The sequence below is a fragment of the Lathamus discolor genome, chromosome 2 (assembly GCF_037157495.1).
Source record: "Lathamus discolor isolate bLatDis1 chromosome 2, bLatDis1.hap1, whole genome shotgun sequence".
NCBI classification, from domain to species: domain Eukaryota; kingdom Metazoa; phylum Chordata; class Aves; order Psittaciformes; family Psittacidae; genus Lathamus; species Lathamus discolor.
In genome coordinates this window covers 45,135,421-45,155,036 of record NC_088885.1, presented here as the reverse complement: position 1 = coordinate 45,155,036, position 19,616 = coordinate 45,135,421, and the positions used below count along the sequence as shown (strand labels likewise).

Here is a 19,616-nt window from a genome sequence, read left to right as displayed (position 1 = left end):
AAGACAGATGGCCCTTTAGAGCTGAGATAGTGAATTAAAAAAGTGTCCAGTAAAAACGCTGGTTCAGCAACTACTAAAATAATTTTTTAAATTTATCTCATTTTTACTAGCTGGTTCCAAAAGGGAAAGAAATTAAAACTTTTAAATTTGGCTTTAAACTTAAAATCACAGTTGTTGGGGCTTTTTTAAATCAAATCATCTTTTTCTTCTACTTTCACAGAAATTAAAGTCACTTAAAAAAACTGTACAAATTATTCCTCTCCCTCTGGTTTTTCTTTCCTTTCACCAGGTTCACGTTTGGCTTGACTCAAAATGTTTGTTAGAGTTTTCTGCTTTTTAAACTGCCACCAAGCCAAAAAATCAGTTGTTTGTGCCATTCTGCTTGGCAGGGGAACTCTCTCCCAGATGGCTTGCAAACCCCATGAGGGATGAGGCAGCCTTGCCCATCCAGCTCCCAGGCACTGCAACACATCTGCTTCAGAGCAGCCAGGACTTTCTGCAGATGTGAAGAATGGTATCTTAGGAGGAGATTTTTCTGAGTCCAGCAGAAATAAATTAATCTACAAGACTAGGCCAGTGTCAAACTGTGGGTGATGTAGAGGCTAGAAGGCTAGAAGTGACTAAGGGCAGTGCCTAGAAACACAGCCTCAGTTAGGAATGCACAGCTGAGACAGGTTATAATAAGCAGAGTTGTTACTGAGCTAAAGGTCTCAGTTCTCACCGGGCTGACCCTGGGTTGGAGATGATAGGTGTATTGCCAAATGCTTTGCAGAGGTGATTGTGCATTTTTATTCAGTCTTTCCACACCTGCACAGTAATACGAAACTGAGGAGTTCATGCATCCAATGGGCCCTTCCCCACCCCAGCATCCATGCTGCAGATAGCTGAGCTATTATTTACCTCCCCTGTCCTTGTGTCATCCTGATTTTCTATCCAAGTTTCATTCTGTTCTGCCCCTTAGGTGACATTTTCACAGCAGTAGCAAAATAGGTAAAGTGGAAGGATAAATGAGATTTCTTCCAAGTGGTAAACACCTGCCCTTCAGAAAACAACTTGTCTTCTTCCCACATGAAAAAAAAAAAAAGTATATATATATTTCAACAAGTAAATGCTTCCTGTTTTGCTTTATCTCTAATGTTTTCGTTCAAGGTTTTCAAAAATGCTTTTAAAAGGCAGAATAAATGCCAAAGCTGTCTAACAAATAACACCTACTAGGAGAGAAAATACAGTTGACCAAACATTAAGCTGAGGTTTGGTTCCTCTATTTTCAGGAATAACTGGCTTCTCGTCAGAGAAGCAGTGTTTATACATAACTTCCACCAACCATCTGTACCTATGTAGTCTGGTCTTTTTTTTGCAGCCTCCTCTGTTGAACACTTTGGGCCAAACTAATTTCATGTGTTGATCCTCTGAAGGTGTCGAAAAGATCAATTTGTCCTATCGTATATAACACCAGGGCATATTTTAACTGGACATGTTTAGGTTATAGATTATAGTACTGTAGACTAAGGTGGCTTTCAGCCTTAACAGAGACCAAGCCAGCTCCTCCATTGCAGATCCTGTTAAATTCAAGCTACGGTCTGAAGAGGTGACATAGTGCAATTTTAAAGTGCTCTTATGAGGCCCTAAAAATCAACTGCCCATAGGAGTGTTCCCACCTTTCATGACAAGCTTAACCAAGAAAATACATCCTATGATTATTTTTAAAAGCCACAACACTTAAAAATCAATAGCTTTGCTCTTTACATAACCGGAGGTAGAGCAACTTTTAGGGAGGCAAAGTGCGGTTACACAAACCAGGCATCTTTAGCTGGCCAAAGAAACCCTGGAAACGAAATCCCCATGGTTGGACTTTGAGCAGAATGACAGAGCTGGGGAAAAGCAGTCTTCCTCCTTTGTTTTAGTACCAGGGGAAAGTTGTCTTGGGACTCGGCAGCCTCCACCATCCCTTCTGCTGTCTCACTTTGTCCTCCAGCATGGGACAAGAGCATTGCTCACAGCAGAGAGAAGGTCTCCCAAATCACAGACTCAGAAGTATTTCGTCTATACATGTGAGTTCAGGGAGCTATGAGGGACATAGCAAAGAAAAAGCAAAATGATCTTTGAAAGCATAGTCTTTGTCCCTCATTTTTCACTGCACATTTACAGTACCCTCACTACACCGTCTGACTGCAGCTACCTGACGCTTTTCTAGAAGGCAGCAGAAATTCATATTTTAAAAAAGCAGTGACCCAGTAGTAAATTAAAATCATCATACACAATGTGTATGAAATAGAAAATCGAATTCTGGTGCAACAAAACTGACAGTTCCATTTAACAGAAAATAAATGAATGCAGACTCCTGTGGATGAATGACTGATTTAAAGAGACTGTGCTGATTTTCCAAGATGAGAAAGCCAATCGCAAGAAAATACATGTATGTCTAAGTGACACAGGTTATACACCTATTCCTATTGCCAGTGAAATTAGGCTTTGAAAGTTTAAAATCTTAGACACTGACACTTTTTTCCTCATTTTGTTGCTAGTTTTTTGTAGAAAATCCAAAGCCTGAACTTTAAAAACATCTAAGTGTAGCAAATTCCAGTGATTTCAGTGGAACTCACCCTGACACAGTCACTGCACAGTCAGATCTACCTACACCATCAAGGTGTGCTGTCTGAGACAGCAGTTTAATTCTGCATAGTATATCACCCCACCACCAGCTTCCTACACAATTAACATAAGTATGCTGTGAAACAGGAAGAAGCAGAGGTTATTTCTGTGTGTTTACACATGTGTAATATTGTACTTATATTCAAAATACTGAAAAGCATTATAAATGAAGTCCTCCTGCCTGTGTCCTCTGATTTTAGCAGAAGAGCAGCTGGCAAAAAAAAAAATCTACAGAACTTTGTAGGCAAAATTCACTGTTTTCCACCCAAAGCCCAGTTATTCACATGTGAAGCAGTGTGGTAGAGAAGCTTTGGATTACTTGTTTCCCATTTGTGCATTAGCTGCTCAGTACATTTAGGGGGAAAAGAGTACTACAATTATGTCCTTCTCATATTCTCTCAGAATAGAGTGGTTCTGCAAGTATTGCTATAGAGTTTCCCTTTTCTATAGTTTCTAACACAAACTGGGAAGGTTACATTCAAACTGCACTAAATAGTTGTCTTCATTCCAGATCAGAGGATTAAGCTCAGGTTTAAAATTAAATGTAAATTACAAGTAAGTATTCAGAAAACGTTAATTAAAAGTATTACGTTCCTGACTCATTTCTTGCTCAGCAAGGGTTCCTAAGTATCTTAGCTGGAGAAAGGGGCCATTCACATTCCTCCTTTTTTTGACCAAGTCATTGTACATGTCTTAGGTTATCCATTTGCAAGTTAATGTAGTGCAGGGCAAAGGTTTTCATTTTAAAGAAGTAATATTTCACAGCAAGATATGCTCCTGCAAGATGTAAAACATTCTTTTCTCTAAAGCACTGAGAGTTAATCAGCCTTTCTGTTCATTGCTACAGAGAGGGTTTGAATGACATAAGATGCTGATTACTTAGATCCCAGAGTCTATAGAAATCCCAATACGATTACATTTTCCTCCTTTTGTTATCAGAGTTTATTGTATCTTGGTGTTCAGGTTTTAAGTAGTTTTCAAGCAAAAAAAAAATTAAGAAGAAGGTATTTTCTGAGTCTTCTGAACAATGATCGTGTTACATCAGAGCACCACATGAATACATGAGGTGGAGCTTGCAAACTAACAGCAGAAGGATCATTCCCTGTCACTGCATGTGCACTGGATGTATTTCATACAGTAGTGAGCCCATTTCAGGGGAGCACTGCATAGCCCTTGCATTTAAACCCAACTCCTTCAAAGACTCACACTAAAAATATCACACAGAGCTAATGTGTACCAGTGGCAGTGCTTCTCCGGGCCCATTCGCAGCATTTCTCTTTCACATTTGATCTTTATAGTTTCCATACTGGAGCGATTTGGTTTGCTGAATTCTGGAAATGTCTCAAGTTGAAATGCTAGTGTATTAACCTGCTGTACTGAGTCTCTTTTGTTTCTCTTTACCAGAGTGCTGCTTGCCAATTTTTACAACTACAGCAGATTTTACTATTCAAACAGAACCAGATGGAACACCAGTTCAAAGAACATGTCAGAATTAAATATTTCTTTTTTAATTAGTTGCTTCTGATTTATGCAAAAAAAAAATTAACATAAGAGTGGGAGAATGTGCCATGAATCCAGATGCAACACAGCCCACACAAGCATTATCTTTCCTCTGTCAGAGACACAGAGGTCTTTTCTTTCATTTCTTCCTTCTTTTTTTTCCTTTTTGATTCTGGGTTTCATTTTTCTTACACTTTCTGCATCTTTTCCTTCTTGAACAGCTCTATAATGTTGACTAAGGTTCTCTTATTTTCAGCAGTCATACTTTTTCATCATTATCTTAAATTTTCTCTTGTAGAAACTGTCTGATCTTCCTCTAAAAACATTACTGTACTCAATACAGCAATCCCAGCACCAGTATCTTAATGTGATAGCATCCTTTGAGTCTATTCTTTGTTGTCAGTTGGAGGAATCTTTATACTTAGATTTTTTTCTGCTGCAGAGAAGCATTTGGGCAGTAGATGAAGAGTGTGAGGAATATTTCAACTGCTAAAGAAAGTTTATTTCCTTTTTGCTGCCAAGCATTCCTATTTCTTTGGCATGAATGTTTGCTCATCTTCTCTTTCATGCTTCCTCATTTTTGCCAAGTCACATAAGCATTGATTCAGCAAAGCGTACTGACTAAGGGCAGTTGTTAGGCACGAACTAGAAGTTGAGCATGTGATTAGCTGCTTTCTCTTCTGGGGCTTTCAGGATGTTGTTGTCAAAGTCAATGAGAAAGACTTCAGTGATTCAGAAGAGATCTTACTAACATCAGTGTCTCCTCTTTTTTTTATGGAGCTGCCACAGTACCACTGAGAATTTTGCACAAAGATCTAGAACAGTTTACAGCCTTAACTATTTTCACTAAAACCCAGGATGAATATTTATACCCTGTCATTAAGCAAGGACTTGTGCTTTTGTAACTCATTTCAAGGACAAAGACTTTTGAAGGTAATTTTCCAGCCAAATTAATTAGACTGTTTTCATAATTTCTACTAAATCTTGTGCCATTTCTGCTTAGCATTATAATCTTCTTTACTTAAAGCTCAATAAATAAAGGAATTGACTGATAATTGTATATACATCATGGGAGAGCATGATTGGTCAAATCAACAGCAACAACTAATAAAAAAGATCAACTCTTGCTTAATTAAATATTTGAGAGAAGAACAGTGAAGCGTCACAACAGTTAATCTGACTCAGAGCTCTGTATGCTATCTAGGGAAATGACACAGTTCTCTGAAAATATTTACTTTGGTATGTTGTGTCAAGTGATGGATTATACAGCTTTTCAAGCCACAAGAGATGCACACAACAAAAAGCTTCCTGTTGTTAATCAAACTCCAGCACTTTGTCCTTTATTTTCTCAGGCTGTTGAACAGACAGACCTACAGTAGGAGTGTTAAAAGCTGGTAAAACTGCTCCCTTGCTACGGCTCCCTTGATGACTGTATTTTATTTTACGAGGCAGACTTTCATTCTGAAAATAAGGTCTTCCATACTATGACATGGTTATGCATGATGATAGGAACCAGCGATATTAATTTCGAGTCTTGTATGTTGTGTGGTGTTCTTTATCCAGCAGTTCGCTAAGACTTGCTACATGATTCATTGTGCAGAGCTAACTGTTATTGGTTTTCCTTCTCTTTCTCTTTAACTGGTGTCTAATGAGTATGTGCATGCCACCCCTTGTATATGTATGCCTTAAAAATGCGCCACCCACCCCCTGTCTTTGGAGGCAGTAAGACAGCAATAAAAATATTTTTCCTGGATGCTGAAAGATATTGTGGGATAAATAGTGAGGAAGTAATTCATATGCAGAAACAGCTAGTGTCTTGCAATATGCTCTGGCAGGAAAAAAGTTGATTTTAGAAGCAGGAACAACTAGGGCTTTTTTTACATGAACATTTCTCTCCTGGAAAAAAAACCCACACACACTTGAGATATTCTTTATTTCTTGTAAGTTAGGGGCCCATTCTTATAGGCAAGTCCACTCTCAGTCTTGTAGTTGCTAATGAAGGCAGTCACATTGCTGCACTGGCAATTATCAAAGGCTGTGGTTTTGGATAAGGCCCTAAGGCATCATTTTCCAAGAGAGATATGCTTTTTTATCTGAATGAAAGTGAACAAATTTTGGGGAAAAAAACAACAATTATCAACATACTGCAGTTACTCAAAGCTGAAACTCTGGTCATGGAAATGAAATGTCAAGATTCCAGGTCTGGAGACAGCTGCCTATCTCAGATCACAGCCATACAGCATGCAAAAACTTCTAAAATTGCTTGCATCCTCTAAAATAAATACCAGATGTTTGTTTATCATATGTGCAGAAAGTTAGATGTCAAATAATTGCAGGGAAATGCATTTGATGTTCATCTTCAAAGTACTGTATTTCACCACCACCTCTCTTCACAGTTCATTTTAATGTGAAACACAAGTTCTTGCAACAAAAAGGCCAAAAGAAAGAAATAGTTGTTAAAGATTTGTATTACTACCTCAGCTGGAGGAGACTGAATCTGAGAAAAATAGGTTACTTCTGGTAATGTTAACACTTCGAGACCTCTGTGGAGATGGCATAAAAGTTGATTGGAAATCACACAGACAGTATACTCTATAAGCATAAGCCTCCAAAAAGCCTAAGAACTCCTATCTGTTTGTTAACACAGCTGTACTAGAGATACTACCCTCTGCAATATTTCCTCTTGCTAACATCATTCAAAACTGTGCCACAGCTACATTTTGGTATCTCTAGGTGCCAATTGTTAATAGCAGTTCATATGGTTGAACTTCAACTCTGCAACATTTAGAATGTGCATTTTACACACAATTTTGCATTTTACAGAAAGTAAAGTTTTAAAAATCATTGAAAAGAAAACAAAATACATCACAAAGTGGTTAATGAAAGTGAGCTCAATAGCTCATGAAAATGTCATGCAGTTTCATAGAATTATAGAATCATAGAATAGTTAGGGTTGGAAAGGACCTCAAGATCATCAAGTTCCAACCCCCTTGCCATAGTCAGGGACACCTCACACTAAACCATATCACCCAAGGCTTCATCCAACCTGGCCTTGAACACTGCCAGGGACGGAGCACTCACAACCCCCCTGAGCAACGCATTCCAGTGCCTCACCACCCTAACAGGAAAGAATTTCCTCCTTATATCCAATCTAAACTTCCCCTGTTTAAGTTTTAACCCATTACCCCTTGTCCTGTCACTACAGTCCCTGATGAAGAGTCCATCCCCAGCATCCCTACAGGCCCCCTTCAGATACTGGAAGGCTGCTATGAGGTCCCCACGCAGCCTTCTCTTCTCCAGGCTGAACAGCCCCAACTTCCTCAGCCTATCTTCATACAGGAGGTGCTCCAGTCCCCTGATCATCCTCGTGGCCCTCCTCTGGACTTGTTCCAGCAGTTCCATGTCCTTTTTATGTTGAGGACACCAGAACTGCACACAGTACTTCAGGTGAGGTCTCACAAGAGCAGAGTAGAGGGGCAGGATCACCTCTTTCAACCTGCAGGTCACGCTCCTTTTGATGCAGCCCAAGATACGGTTGGCTTTCTGGGCTGCGAGCGCACACTGCCGGCTCATGTTCATTTTCTCATCGACCAGCACCCCCAAGTCCTTCTCTGCAGGGCCGCTCTGAATCTCTTCTCTGCCCAACCTGTAGCTGTGCCTGGGATTGCTCCGACCCAGGTGCAGGACCTTGCACTTGTCATGGTTGAACTTCATAAGGTTGGCATCAGCCCACCTCACAAGCGTGTCAAGGTCCCTCTGGATGGCATCCCTTCCCTCCAGCATATCAACCGGACCACACAGCTTGGTGTCATCAGCAAACTTGCTGAGGGTGCACTCAATCCCACTGTCCATGTCAGCGATGAAGACGTTGAACAAGACCGGTCCCAACACCGATCCCTGAGGGACACCACTCGTTACCAGTCTCCAGTCAGACATCGAGCCATTGACCACAACTCTTTGTGTGCGGCCATCCAGCCAGTTCTTTATCCACCGAGATTCCGAGGGTAGTTACAGAATCACAGAATCACAGAATCCCAAGGGTTGGAAGGGACCTCAAAAGATCATCTAGTCCAACCCCCCTGCAAGAGCAGGGTAACCTACAGTACATCACACAGGAACTTGTCCAGGCGGGCCTTGAATATCTCCAGTGTAGGAGACTCCACAACCCCCCTGGGCAACCTGTTCCAGTGCTCTGTCACTCTTACAGTAAAGAAGTTCTCTTCATAATTTATTTCTCTCACCTTACTTGGAGAAGAAGACTGATACAGTTAGAGCTTGATTTACAAACATACTTAGGCACCACAGAGGAGTACTCAGTGTTGCAATTTTGTTTGAATGCACCTGGAAAGGAGCGGTTCCTCTCTGGAGGCCACTGCAGAGAACTGTCAAAGGGAAGCAAATGCCTTAAGCTCTGCCTCTTTCCTGGACCTCTGCATTGACACAGAGTTAGTACTAAAAACTCTCCTTCTGCTTCTCTTCTGCTTAGCCCCACCTTTCTTATTTGCACTTCTCCTTTTTCACAAAACACTAACAGAGAAAAGTTATTCTTTTTTCTTCTATCAATCAGCTTGTGAGCAAACACCCCCTGGTATGTGGCAGGCCTGGGGTTGCAGCTTGCTTTTCCAAGAGGTTTAAAACTGTGGCACATAGCTAAACACTCAACCCATCAACCTCCAGGTGCCCCAGGAGAGGACTATTGTCGACATAATTCCCGTTTTTTAGAAGCACATTAGATTTGCTGATCTGGATAGAGGGCATCCTATAAGAAGGGATGTTCTCACTAACCAGAGATGCCTTCCTACTCCGGTACCATATTACACAGTTTTTGGAGCCATGAGCAATAATGAGGTTTCCCCTTCCCTATCTAGAGGCAATAAATTAGAGGTCTTCTCAGAGTCTTTCTCTCCCAGTGAGCTAACTTCTGGCAGGAGAATTTCTGCCTGCCTTTTAAATTCTGCCAGATTTCAGGCTATATTCTTTGTGCGTCTAGGACTTAGACCTAGGCAGTGGGATAGGTGCTGTGGGATATTCAGTGCCCTGGGAGTTAAAGAGGTATATTGAATACCAGCATTTGGGACCAAGCATAATCTGGGGAACTTAAATTCTTTGATGGAGCAAGCCTGAGTTGCCTTAACAGTCAGTGACTGGTAGCTGTAATTGTTAGTTCAGGCATCAACTAATCAAACCTTCCTCTAAACCCCCAATGTTAAATTTTAGCTTGCCTTCAAATACCTAGAACTCTTGTAATAGGCCGTTGCTTGACTTTATTCACAATGAAGTACTTACTGTATATTAAAAAGCCCCTACTAGAATCATTTCAAATCAGTTGGAACAGTACAGGCTTGGGACCCTAATCATTTCAAAACTGAAGAGCTGTTTCAAATTGTAAGAGAAGCAGATCATTTAAATAACTTAGCTCTGCACTCCCTCAGACTTCCAGATTTTCAAGTGCACTTCAGCCTGGAAGTGAATGTGGTATTGGACATAACTCAGTGCAGCACACTTTACAATCAGCAGAGTACAGTTTGGAGAGCATTTCAAGTTAAGCTGAGATTGCTCAGTGCAATGATGCCCACATTCCTCCATTAACTTTCAGATTGCAACAATCTAACATCTGAGACTCTCCAGTTACTTTAAATCACTTGATTGTTTTTGTAAGGCGGTGCTGGGATTCTTTTTTTTTTTTTTTAAGACTGAACATTTTTATCGTGACAAAAAAATATGTTGCATTTCACCCCTAAAGACAAGGGCTAAAATGTTACATACAGAATTTACCAGCCTTAAAAACTGGGGCAGGGGCTTTGCCCTGAGAGCTAGTTCTATCTGTCACACACAAGGCTCCTATTCTTGTGCTGGAAGACTTCAAAATGCCTCGCATATGACACGGGCATTGAGAGAGCAACCAGTCTGTCCTCAAGCACTTCCTTCAGCCTTTTGAGAGAGCATGTTGATTTAACTGCTCCAGCGCCTTTGGATATATGACACACATCCAGGAAAAAGGATGCCTGTGGGACACAGGGGTCGTATATTCCACATCCTGGAACTTGGGAAATGATAAAAAGCCTAAGACATTCATGGGACATTCACTTGGGAAGAGTTAATTAACCTATTATTATCCTACTAAGGTCTGGACAACTGAAGTTTAGGGAAATAAATTAGTCCAATTAATATTTTATGGATAGTGTCATTTTATACTGAAATTAAGTGGTTTGCTTTAGGAAACAAAGAGAAGGTTCTGGCTGCAGAGAAAGGGGGCGATGACTTTGGTTTTCATTGATTTGTTGTTATGGTTAAAGAAAGGCTGTAAGCCATTGCAAAGCTGTTTTGCCAACCTGGCTGTGAGAAAGTTTGGTGACTAGTTTCATCCATTTGGCAGCTGCAGTTGTACACTGGGACAAAGGTTTTGTTTGCCAGCAGAACTGACTTTGAGTAGCTGCACTCCCGCACCCCACATCATCCTCCCTGCTATGTCAATACATCTTCTGTTGTACCACATGATGAACTAGATAAGTAAACAGATCTGGTTGACAAACAAATAAACAAGTGGGGGAAGGGAAACTTAACCTAAATCACTTGTCCATTTGGCTGCAATGTAACTTTATGAGAGAAAGAGAAAGAATGAGTGAAGAAGAGAGAATACATACATTCTAACATACATTCGTGTGCACACCATAGCATTCATTTCTCCTGCAAGTTCAAAATGCCACCATTTTCTAATGTTCATTACATTTGACAGTTAGAACAGAATTATTGCGCCTGTGCTAATGCTTCTTTCTGTTTTCTTCAAATGCATCATACAGTACAAGAAACTCATTTGCTTTTTCCCCAGCAAAATCACACAGTGATTCATAAGTATCTTGTGACTCACTAATACACCACGGGTTTCTTTTCTCCTCTTCTGTTTGCAAATGATGAGCCCCTGGGTTTTAGCAGAATTCTTGTTATCATTCCCTAAGTGCACGACTTTGATATTGAACTATTAAATTTCATCCCATTTCTAAAAGTGCACTCCTTAAGGTCGTTCAGCTCTCACTGCATGAGTCTCCCCTGTATTGCCAATGCCTTGCAGCTTTGTGTCCGTAGCAAATTTCATTAGCATCTATGCAAGGTAGTAAATGAAAGTATTAAGTAAGATTGTACATGAGACAGATCCTCGAGGAGCTCCTCTAGTAACTTCTCTGCAGCCTGGTGTTTTCCATTTGCACTGATGGGGTCTCTTGTTCTTCCCCCACAGAGGAAATTTAATTATCTGGCATGTGACTAACACTTCTGGGTAATTAGGCAAATGTTCCCATCTCTTGTGTTGACACTATTTACCAAAAGAGGACATTATGGCTATATTATGATCAACAATATGTTGCAATTTCCTTTATATGAAATCCTTATTATCTTTGTAAAACATGGGGGGGGAGGGGGGGGCAGAGTGGGTGTCACTTCTGCAGTGTTGTTATGCTCTGAACTGATTGTCCTCCTGTCTCAATTCATTTGTTACCACAGGTAGATTTAGGCCTTCTCCGCTTTGTTTCTGGAATTGGGACTCAAGGAGCCATCTCAAAAGAAACAAAGAAAGAATATTATCTGAAAACATACCGCGTAGATGTCAGCTCCAATGGAGAGGACTGGATTACACTGAAGGAGGGAAACAAGCCTGTTGTAAGTCTTTTCTCCTATACCTCTCTTTGGCTAAGAACTGTTTAGTTACTATCAATTGGTTTTTTTTTAAAAACAGGGATAAGGTATCACAGTTTTCATCAGGTTGCTCAGGCTTAATAATATCCCAAATCCAAAACATAGCTATTGTCTCAGTTAGTAATGAACTACAAAAATTGTTTATCCAAAGCACAGAGCAACTGAAAATGGTGCAAGGTGCTGCCCTGTCTGTTGTACCCAACATAATGTGAGTGGTTCAGGATTTTTCCCTGGAGTGTGCTACTGTTTCCTAGTTTGCCAGAGATTTTCTATGTGACCTTAAGAAAAACACTGTGGGGAACCTTTTAAAAAATATGTAGCTCCCTTATCTGCAGTGAAGCTGTGGATATGCAGTGTGTCAGTGCCTCAGATCCCCATGCATAGCCATGCTGTCTTGCTGGAGGGCTAGCAAGTGATTAGTAGTTTGTTAGACTTCCAAGCATCCCAGTGATGGGGGTCATGCAGACAGATAACTAGGCACATCTTTCCATCCTTATAGATTTTTAGCACCTTTCCATTTATCAGCGGATTTGCTCTCTGTGACCTCCCAATGAAACAGATTTAGACACTCCTAAGAAAAATCTTCATTATGTGCTACCATGAGCATAGAGCTCATTACTGAGAAGTCAGTTCTGCTCCAACTCTCACATGAATAGCTCCACTGAGGCTGTGCTTCCCTTCCCACCTTGTTCAGGATGTGCCCAGGAGCATCATCCCTCGAGGCTGCCAGTGGCTGATGCAACTGGAAAGATTTTGCGGTACCTCCCTTCAAAATAGCTTTTTTGTGACCCTTCTGTGAAGACCCAGAAGAGCTGGACAATATTAAACTCTATCAGTGCAACCATATCTAGCTCTAAATATTTGGTTACTGATATTTGTCCCTGGTTCATCTGTAAGTGCTATGCCAAGTCCACTGTATTTATCTAAGCAAAATGATAGCAGTGTTTAACACATCTTTCTTCCTTGAAACACTTCGTAAAACAACAAAAAATGAATCCTGAAAGCTTTTCTTTGACAGGTATTATCCTGTTTTTACAGAGAAGGAACTTTAGAAGTTCAAATGCTACAATGTGGGTACTGTATAATGATGTACAGAGGTACAATAACTGACTTGCCCAAAGTTACAAGAGGAGCAAACCCTGTGGCTGGTCTCCTGAAACACAGGGTCTCCTGGCTCTGGTTTCCATAATATGAACAAATGCCTCTTTCAGAATCAGACCTTCCTTGATTTTCAATACCAGCTTCTATTTGTAAACTCTTCAAGAGTGTAATTTATACGAGTTTCTTTTGTACATGATGTCCTTAGTGAGAACACTTACTAAACCTGTTATTTGTTCGAAGGGTTTATAAAAGAATCAGGTTTCTAAAATGGCTATATTTTGCTGTTGATCAGGTCAAGAAAAAAACTATGCACCAGTCTTCCTCTGATATCTTTAAACAAATGAAAAGTTAAGTAGTCTTGGCTACTGAAGAAACAACAAAAGCAGGCAGCCGCAGATCTCTTCAAGGCAGCCTCACACGAGAGCTGGGACATGAGAGTTCACTGACTGCAAATGAGAAGTTGTGTACTTTTGAGAAAAGACTCATTTTCTCTGTGAGAGTTAGACCTTGACAAAACAGCAGGTTCTCCCTGAGAAAAAAAAAAAAAAAAAAAGTTGCTGAGAAGTAGCTCCATCTAAAATCTTCCGCTAGATATGAAACTCCTATGCTAAATTACTTGAGATATAACTGAGCCTGATGAGTTGACAGCTGTGTGCTGCTGGCCTCTGCTCCATGAGTGTAGTTGTTGCAAGTAACAAACAGGAAAGTGGACAGTGTATGTATCTCCCATAAAAGGAGAGAGGTTTATATCTATGGAAAACAGGAAATTGTTCCTCTCTACATGAGGAAGAAGCAGGAAGCTGAATCACCTTCTTTGGGCTAGAACATTGCAAGGTTTCAGTTCTGCTAGGAAGGAGCGTGTCTGCAGGATCCTCAACATGAAAGCACAGCACAATCCTGACCCTTCTTGTGGAAGTCTCATTGTTCATATAATTTGACTGCTAGCCTCAGGGGACACAGACAAAATCTTAGAGCCTGCTATGTACATTTTAGATAGACTTCCATCTCAGTATGCAAGAAAAACTGAGTATGTTTATCCTTGTTAAAAATTACTTAAAACCAGCAGGTTAACAAAGCAAGTTTTGCACAATGCACTCTGCAAAACTCTTTTAAGTCCAAGGATAGCAAAATAATGTGTGTTTTTATCCTAACTCCATATGGGATATTTACAGTCTAACATCCAAACCTTTAATTTGGCCCAGAGGTTCTGAAGCTTTTTGCATCATTCTATAAATGTACAAGGAATAAATCTGCCTAATGGGACATTGAGGGATTGTTCCAGGACACGGCAGTCCTTGGGTGAGAAAGACCATCATATGTCATTCCTGCATGTAAATCTGGGCGTTAGGAACACTTCAAAATAGGCAGGGAGTGGACAGACCCTTGTTGCACTCAGTTGAGCTCTTGCTCTCAAGATGCTCTGCAGTGTTATGGTGTGTTGTGGGACTCTGCAGCTGGCAAGTATTTTTTCATATTATTGAACATGTTGAATCTTCTTTTTTCCTCTCCAAGGAAAGCTTATCTGTCTCCAAAAACTGGCTTAGAATTTAATGAAATAATTCCCCACGCAAGTCTTTTGTCTCAAACCTCCCTTCCCTAGATAACCGTGGTTAGACCTTAAATCATAACTACCTGTAAAACACAGAATTATAAACAAAACACCATTTAAGAGAAAGCCTAACAAATATATACTTTTTCTTTCCACACAAAGGTGTTTCAAGGGAATAGCAATCCCACTGATGTTGTTTACAGACCTTTTGCCAAACCAGTTTTAACACGGTTTGTGCGAATTAGACCTGTGTCTTGGGAAAATGGAGTATCACTAAGATTTGAAGTTTATGGCTGCAAAGTAACAGGTATGTGTTGGGAAGGATTTTAAAACCAAGGGAACTTATTTTGCCTGTGCTGTGGGTTTCATTTTTATGACTGGAATGCATCTTCGCTATTACCGAGGTGGTCTGAGTGGATAAATGAAAAAAAAAGAACAACCCAAAGACAATAAAACACTACAACCCAAACATACAGGGTTATCCGAATGTTTCTCTGGCATTGCCTTTCAGGTGTTCAGTTTAGTTATTTTATAGATCCATGCAGAATACCTGAAATACACAGACACTTTGCAAATTCCTATCTTGTTTTTCCTTCCTAAACCTACAGTGTCTCTCTCTCATGCCTGCTATTTATAGATAGTTCTCAGCAGGTTTCCCAAGAAACAAACATACATAGCTTGCATTGCAAGGTACGAACCCTTAGATCTGAAGCCTATTCAAGCATTATCATCAAAAAACTATCTTGGATTAAAAACAAAACAAAACAAAACAAAAAAAAACACCAAAAAACCAAAAGACAGACCAGTCACAAGCAGGAATGTTTTCTGGCCTTTTTTCCACCTAGTTTTAGTATTTCTATGACTTCTACAAAATAGAAGCATTTTTATATGTAAAGTAAAAATACAAGTTCTATTTGAAGAAAATTAATTATTTAATAGATTTACAAAGTTAATTTTTCTAAAAAATACATACCATCATTTTGCAGCATTTAATACAGTTCATTGGAACTGATCTTAAATAGTTCTAGAGATTATCTTTTTTTTTTTTTTCATTTGAAGTGTTTCTTTAGTCTTGAAAATGTTTCTTAGGACTGGTTTCCATAAACCAGGAAAACAAGTTCCACTGGTTACTATGTTATACAATACTAAGTCATTCTATGAAATCTTTTCAGATTAGATGAAGGTAGTATCAGCAGAACTGCTGTTACATTCTATACTGGAAATCTCTATTTCTTGTTAGCAGGGACTTTAAACTTATATTTAGCTGGGACCATAAAAGAAGCAACTATTTAGCTTCTGTGTCATTTGAAAAAGCCTAAAAGACCAAAGAAAAACAACATGAAAATCTCAAGTGCGGCAATAAATTATAAGTTACAGAATGTATAAAAGATTTCCATTTCCAATGTCACCAAAATTAAGGATTCTGCAACCAGGTTTTGGCTGATTTGGGGAGTTTTCTCTAGGGAAATATTCACAAATTCAGATGCGACCCTGCACTCTTTGCCTTAGCAAGAAGAATAGAAAACAAGAATAGAATACGATTTTCTGGTCCTTTTGGTTCCCATCAAGCCAGAAATACTTGTGTTATTTTGGTACTTCCTGCCAAAACTAGGATGTGCAAGTTTGAACAAATGAAAATTATACACAAATCCAGAAAGATTATTTTGGATGTAAGAAAGAAAGAAGTAATTGCTCATTATAGCTAAATTGACTGATGTGTCCTGTTTCTGTTTTGGTGTTTGTTCAGATTAACTATCTATTTGTTTGTTTCTCTGTAGATTATCCTTGCTCTGGGATGCTGGGTATGGTGTCTGGGCTCATTTCTGACTCTCAGATTACTGCATCTACTCAAGTTGATCGAAACTGGATCCCAGAAAATGCTCGCCTCATAACAAGCCGTTCAGGTTGGGCGCTGCCACCAACTACTCATCCATATACAAATGAATGGCTTCAGATAGACCTTGGAGAAGAAAAGAAAGTGAGGGGAATAATTGTCCAAGGAGGCAAGCACCGAGAAAACAAAGTATTCATGAAAAAATTCAAAATTGGCTACAGCAACAATGGGTCAGATTGGAAAATGATCATGGATTCCAGCAAGAAAAAGATAAAGGTAAGGAGGAAAGCTCTGCACTAAAACAAAGAGTTAAATTCAAAAGAAAAAAAGTTTTCATTAAATTTGTACACGTCTGTCTCTGACCTTAGAAAAGGCAGACAGCTGGGATGAAGCCAAGCAGGAGGACTTCAAGGGCAGCAACCCTGAAGGGATGCTGTGGGAACCGTCCCATGCCTGAGGGCAGGAGCTAGCCTTAGGACATTTGCCTTTCTCTGCAGCAAAGTTTTTGTTTATTCACAGCTAGCTCAAACTTTAGGTCTGACAAGGGTGGCTTGACTTTGTGGCCCCTAGGTTACTTGAAAAATACCATGTGATGGTAATATGTGACACTGCCAGAAAAATAGTTTCCTCTGCAGTTTTTCCACTGACAGTGAACAAACTTATTTGAAACACTGAATTACTTTTCTTTTGCTTCTTTTTTGTCTGCGCAGTAGAATGAGAACAGTGTTATTTAACTCAGTGGGCTATGTGTTGGATTTCTGAACTGCCTATAGACTACTTTGAGAGCTTCACAGACTCTCTGTAATGGTCTGATCCAAGCCCCACCAAAAGTGCTGGAGTTTTTGACTTTTTATGCCATCCCAAGTGACAAGTACAATTGTACTGTCAACAGGGGAAGCATCTTTGAGGTTGCTTGGGAAGAAAGGGTAGCTGGTTCATAGATTCAAGCAGAAACTTCAAGAGATTTACAGAGGAAGGCTTGCTGAGTTAGATTCAAAGGGGAAGAAAATGAGTGTGGCCCAGAAAAGTTTCTGAGAATGTACCTATTTTTTTTTTGGTTTTGAATGTATGCTTTTCAAGACACAAGTTGCACCAAGAGTTTATCTTATTCACCCTAAATCCCATTCATCAGGTCTTCCATCCTGTTTTGCCATCATTCACACAAAGTGCATTGTTGCCTCAAAGGGCACAATCCTTTTTTAGTCTTCCTAACCTGTTGCTTGAGGAAACCAATGGGCACACAGTCCTCTTTACCAACTGTTGCTGCAATACTGGGATGATCAAGAAATCATATACCACGTTGTGACTTCAAAAGGCAAATTGGTGTGGTGTTTGGCAGATGGGAACTGAGAGTTGCTCTGTATCTCATCTGCGTAAGCCTGAAAATTAGATGCAAAAGCTGTTGTGCTATATAGACTCGTCCCTTGGACAGACCTGTCTTTCCTGAAAGGAAAAGCTGAGGGGGACCATGGATGTAGCTTTTCCAGGCACATTTAGTAAATATTGGACTTCATTCTCTCCTGTTTTAATCTCACTGAGTATGTCTGCATTTTCTCACTTTTCATCATTTGTTTTGGGGATTAAAACTAAACGAATTCAGCCCTTGCAGTCAGCTCCTTTCTCTTGTTACCATGAGTTTTGACTTCATCATAAAGTGTGAAGAGAGTGTAAATCAACAATGGGATCTAACCATTTTCTTTCTAAAATAGATGTTGTTTTGACATGTACTTCTACACTGTGGCTCAACGAGGGAAAAAAATAATGCCATATGCTTTCAAAGCAGTGCGCCGTCTGCTGCATGGCTTTCTGTTTTCTAATACAAGCACTTGCCATCGTTGTCAGAAGTTAGCAGTTTGACAAGAAAACCAGTGTGCTAACTAACTCACCGAGGCCATCCTCAGCTTTCATCACTACTGGAAATGAACTTTCAAGATTAACGGAATGGGGAGGGCTGGAATCCAAATCTCTTGTGGCAAAATTATAATCCTTCCCAAAAATTCAAGACATTCGATAAACTTTCTTCCAAAGCACAAGTTTTCTTTAAAGAGTATCAGATAAATCCCACTATTTGGGAGTCTGAGGGATTTAAAATGTTAATACTGGAATGTAGTATTTTTAAATGTAAGTGGAGCTGTATGGGACAGCATGCTATAATGAGTCACAGCAGGAATGTGGATTAGAAACAGCCCTGTTGTATGAAATGAAACACATCGTTTCGCTTGCTTAGAATCTTGACTTTCAATAAAAAAACAACTGCATTTTAAGAAAGAAAGAGCAGTGACAAGCTAAAACAACAACAGAATATGTCCGAAGGCTGAAACATTGCCATGTTTCTCAACAATGATCTTGTCATCTGTGCCTGCAGCTCCTTTCACTAGGACTACCGTAACTCCTTCCTCTTTGACTGACCCGATTTCTGCTGGTTTTGAATGTGCAGAATGTTTCCCCCTTTAGCACTCAAAGGAGTGAACATCACAAACCCTCAAACATCCATACAAAACCCCATTTTCATTTCAAGATCCAATTAGTACTTTTTGTCCATAGTCTTACCCAAGCTTACTCCAGAAAGTCATCTTTTTCTTTCATACTTCTTCCCTCCTTCCACTTTTTCTGTCTTTCTTTGCACCTTGTCTCATAATTTCTGGTAACAGAAACTTCTGAATATCATGCCACTTGGAACAACCTTGTTAGATTTTTATGCAATGTTTATTTTCATTTTAAAAGATGTTAGGAAGAATTTTTTTTCCTCTCACCTGTTTCGCTTCTCTTTTGTTTAGTTATTATTTATTATAACTTATCTCTGTAGTTAAGTAAAGCAATTTGTGACATAGCCTATATAAAAGACATTCACCAAGGGAAGTTTTGCTGTATACTCCTCTCTCCTCCCCCACAAAAAATATCAGGATGGGTTTTAAATGAACAGTCAAAATCAAATCACAAGCAGCTCTGCACTACAGAGGACAATGATTCAATATAATTCTAGATGCCTATTGAATTCTAATGTCTATGTGTCAGTACTCCAGTACTGATGTCTTTTATAAAACAGTTTTCATTATTATATGTTGCTATTAAGACTACTATTAGAAAGGAAGCAAGGATTCCTCAGATATATGTGTCTGTTTACTTTTTACACATAAAGTAGCAGTCATTCTTTCTCATATGCTAGGTAGCCTTTCTGATCACTTGTACTGCATTGCTATTCAAATATAAGAATACATAATTCCATGTTAATTAGATCTGACAGGCCATCTCCATGTGAATTCTTGACATATGTCTTCTATGGCAGAACAC

At 39.6% G+C, this 19,616-nt stretch overlaps 1 protein-coding gene across 5 annotated transcripts in view; it reads left to right on the top strand.

Annotated features, from left to right (window-relative positions):
- The window catches only part of NRP1 (neuropilin 1), a 117,124-nt gene that overhangs the window by 71,193 nt on the left and 26,315 nt on the right, over positions 1 to 19,616 (top strand). For all 5 annotated transcript variants that reach the window (XM_065666712.1, XM_065666711.1, XM_065666710.1 and 2 more), the window contains 3 exons: positions 11,650 to 11,805; positions 14,654 to 14,798; positions 16,270 to 16,601. In XM_065666712.1, the coding sequence (XP_065522784.1) occupies positions 11,650 to 11,805; positions 14,654 to 14,798; positions 16,270 to 16,601 (633 nt within the window). The remainder of the gene's footprint in view (positions 1 to 11,649; positions 11,806 to 14,653; positions 14,799 to 16,269; positions 16,602 to 19,616) is intronic.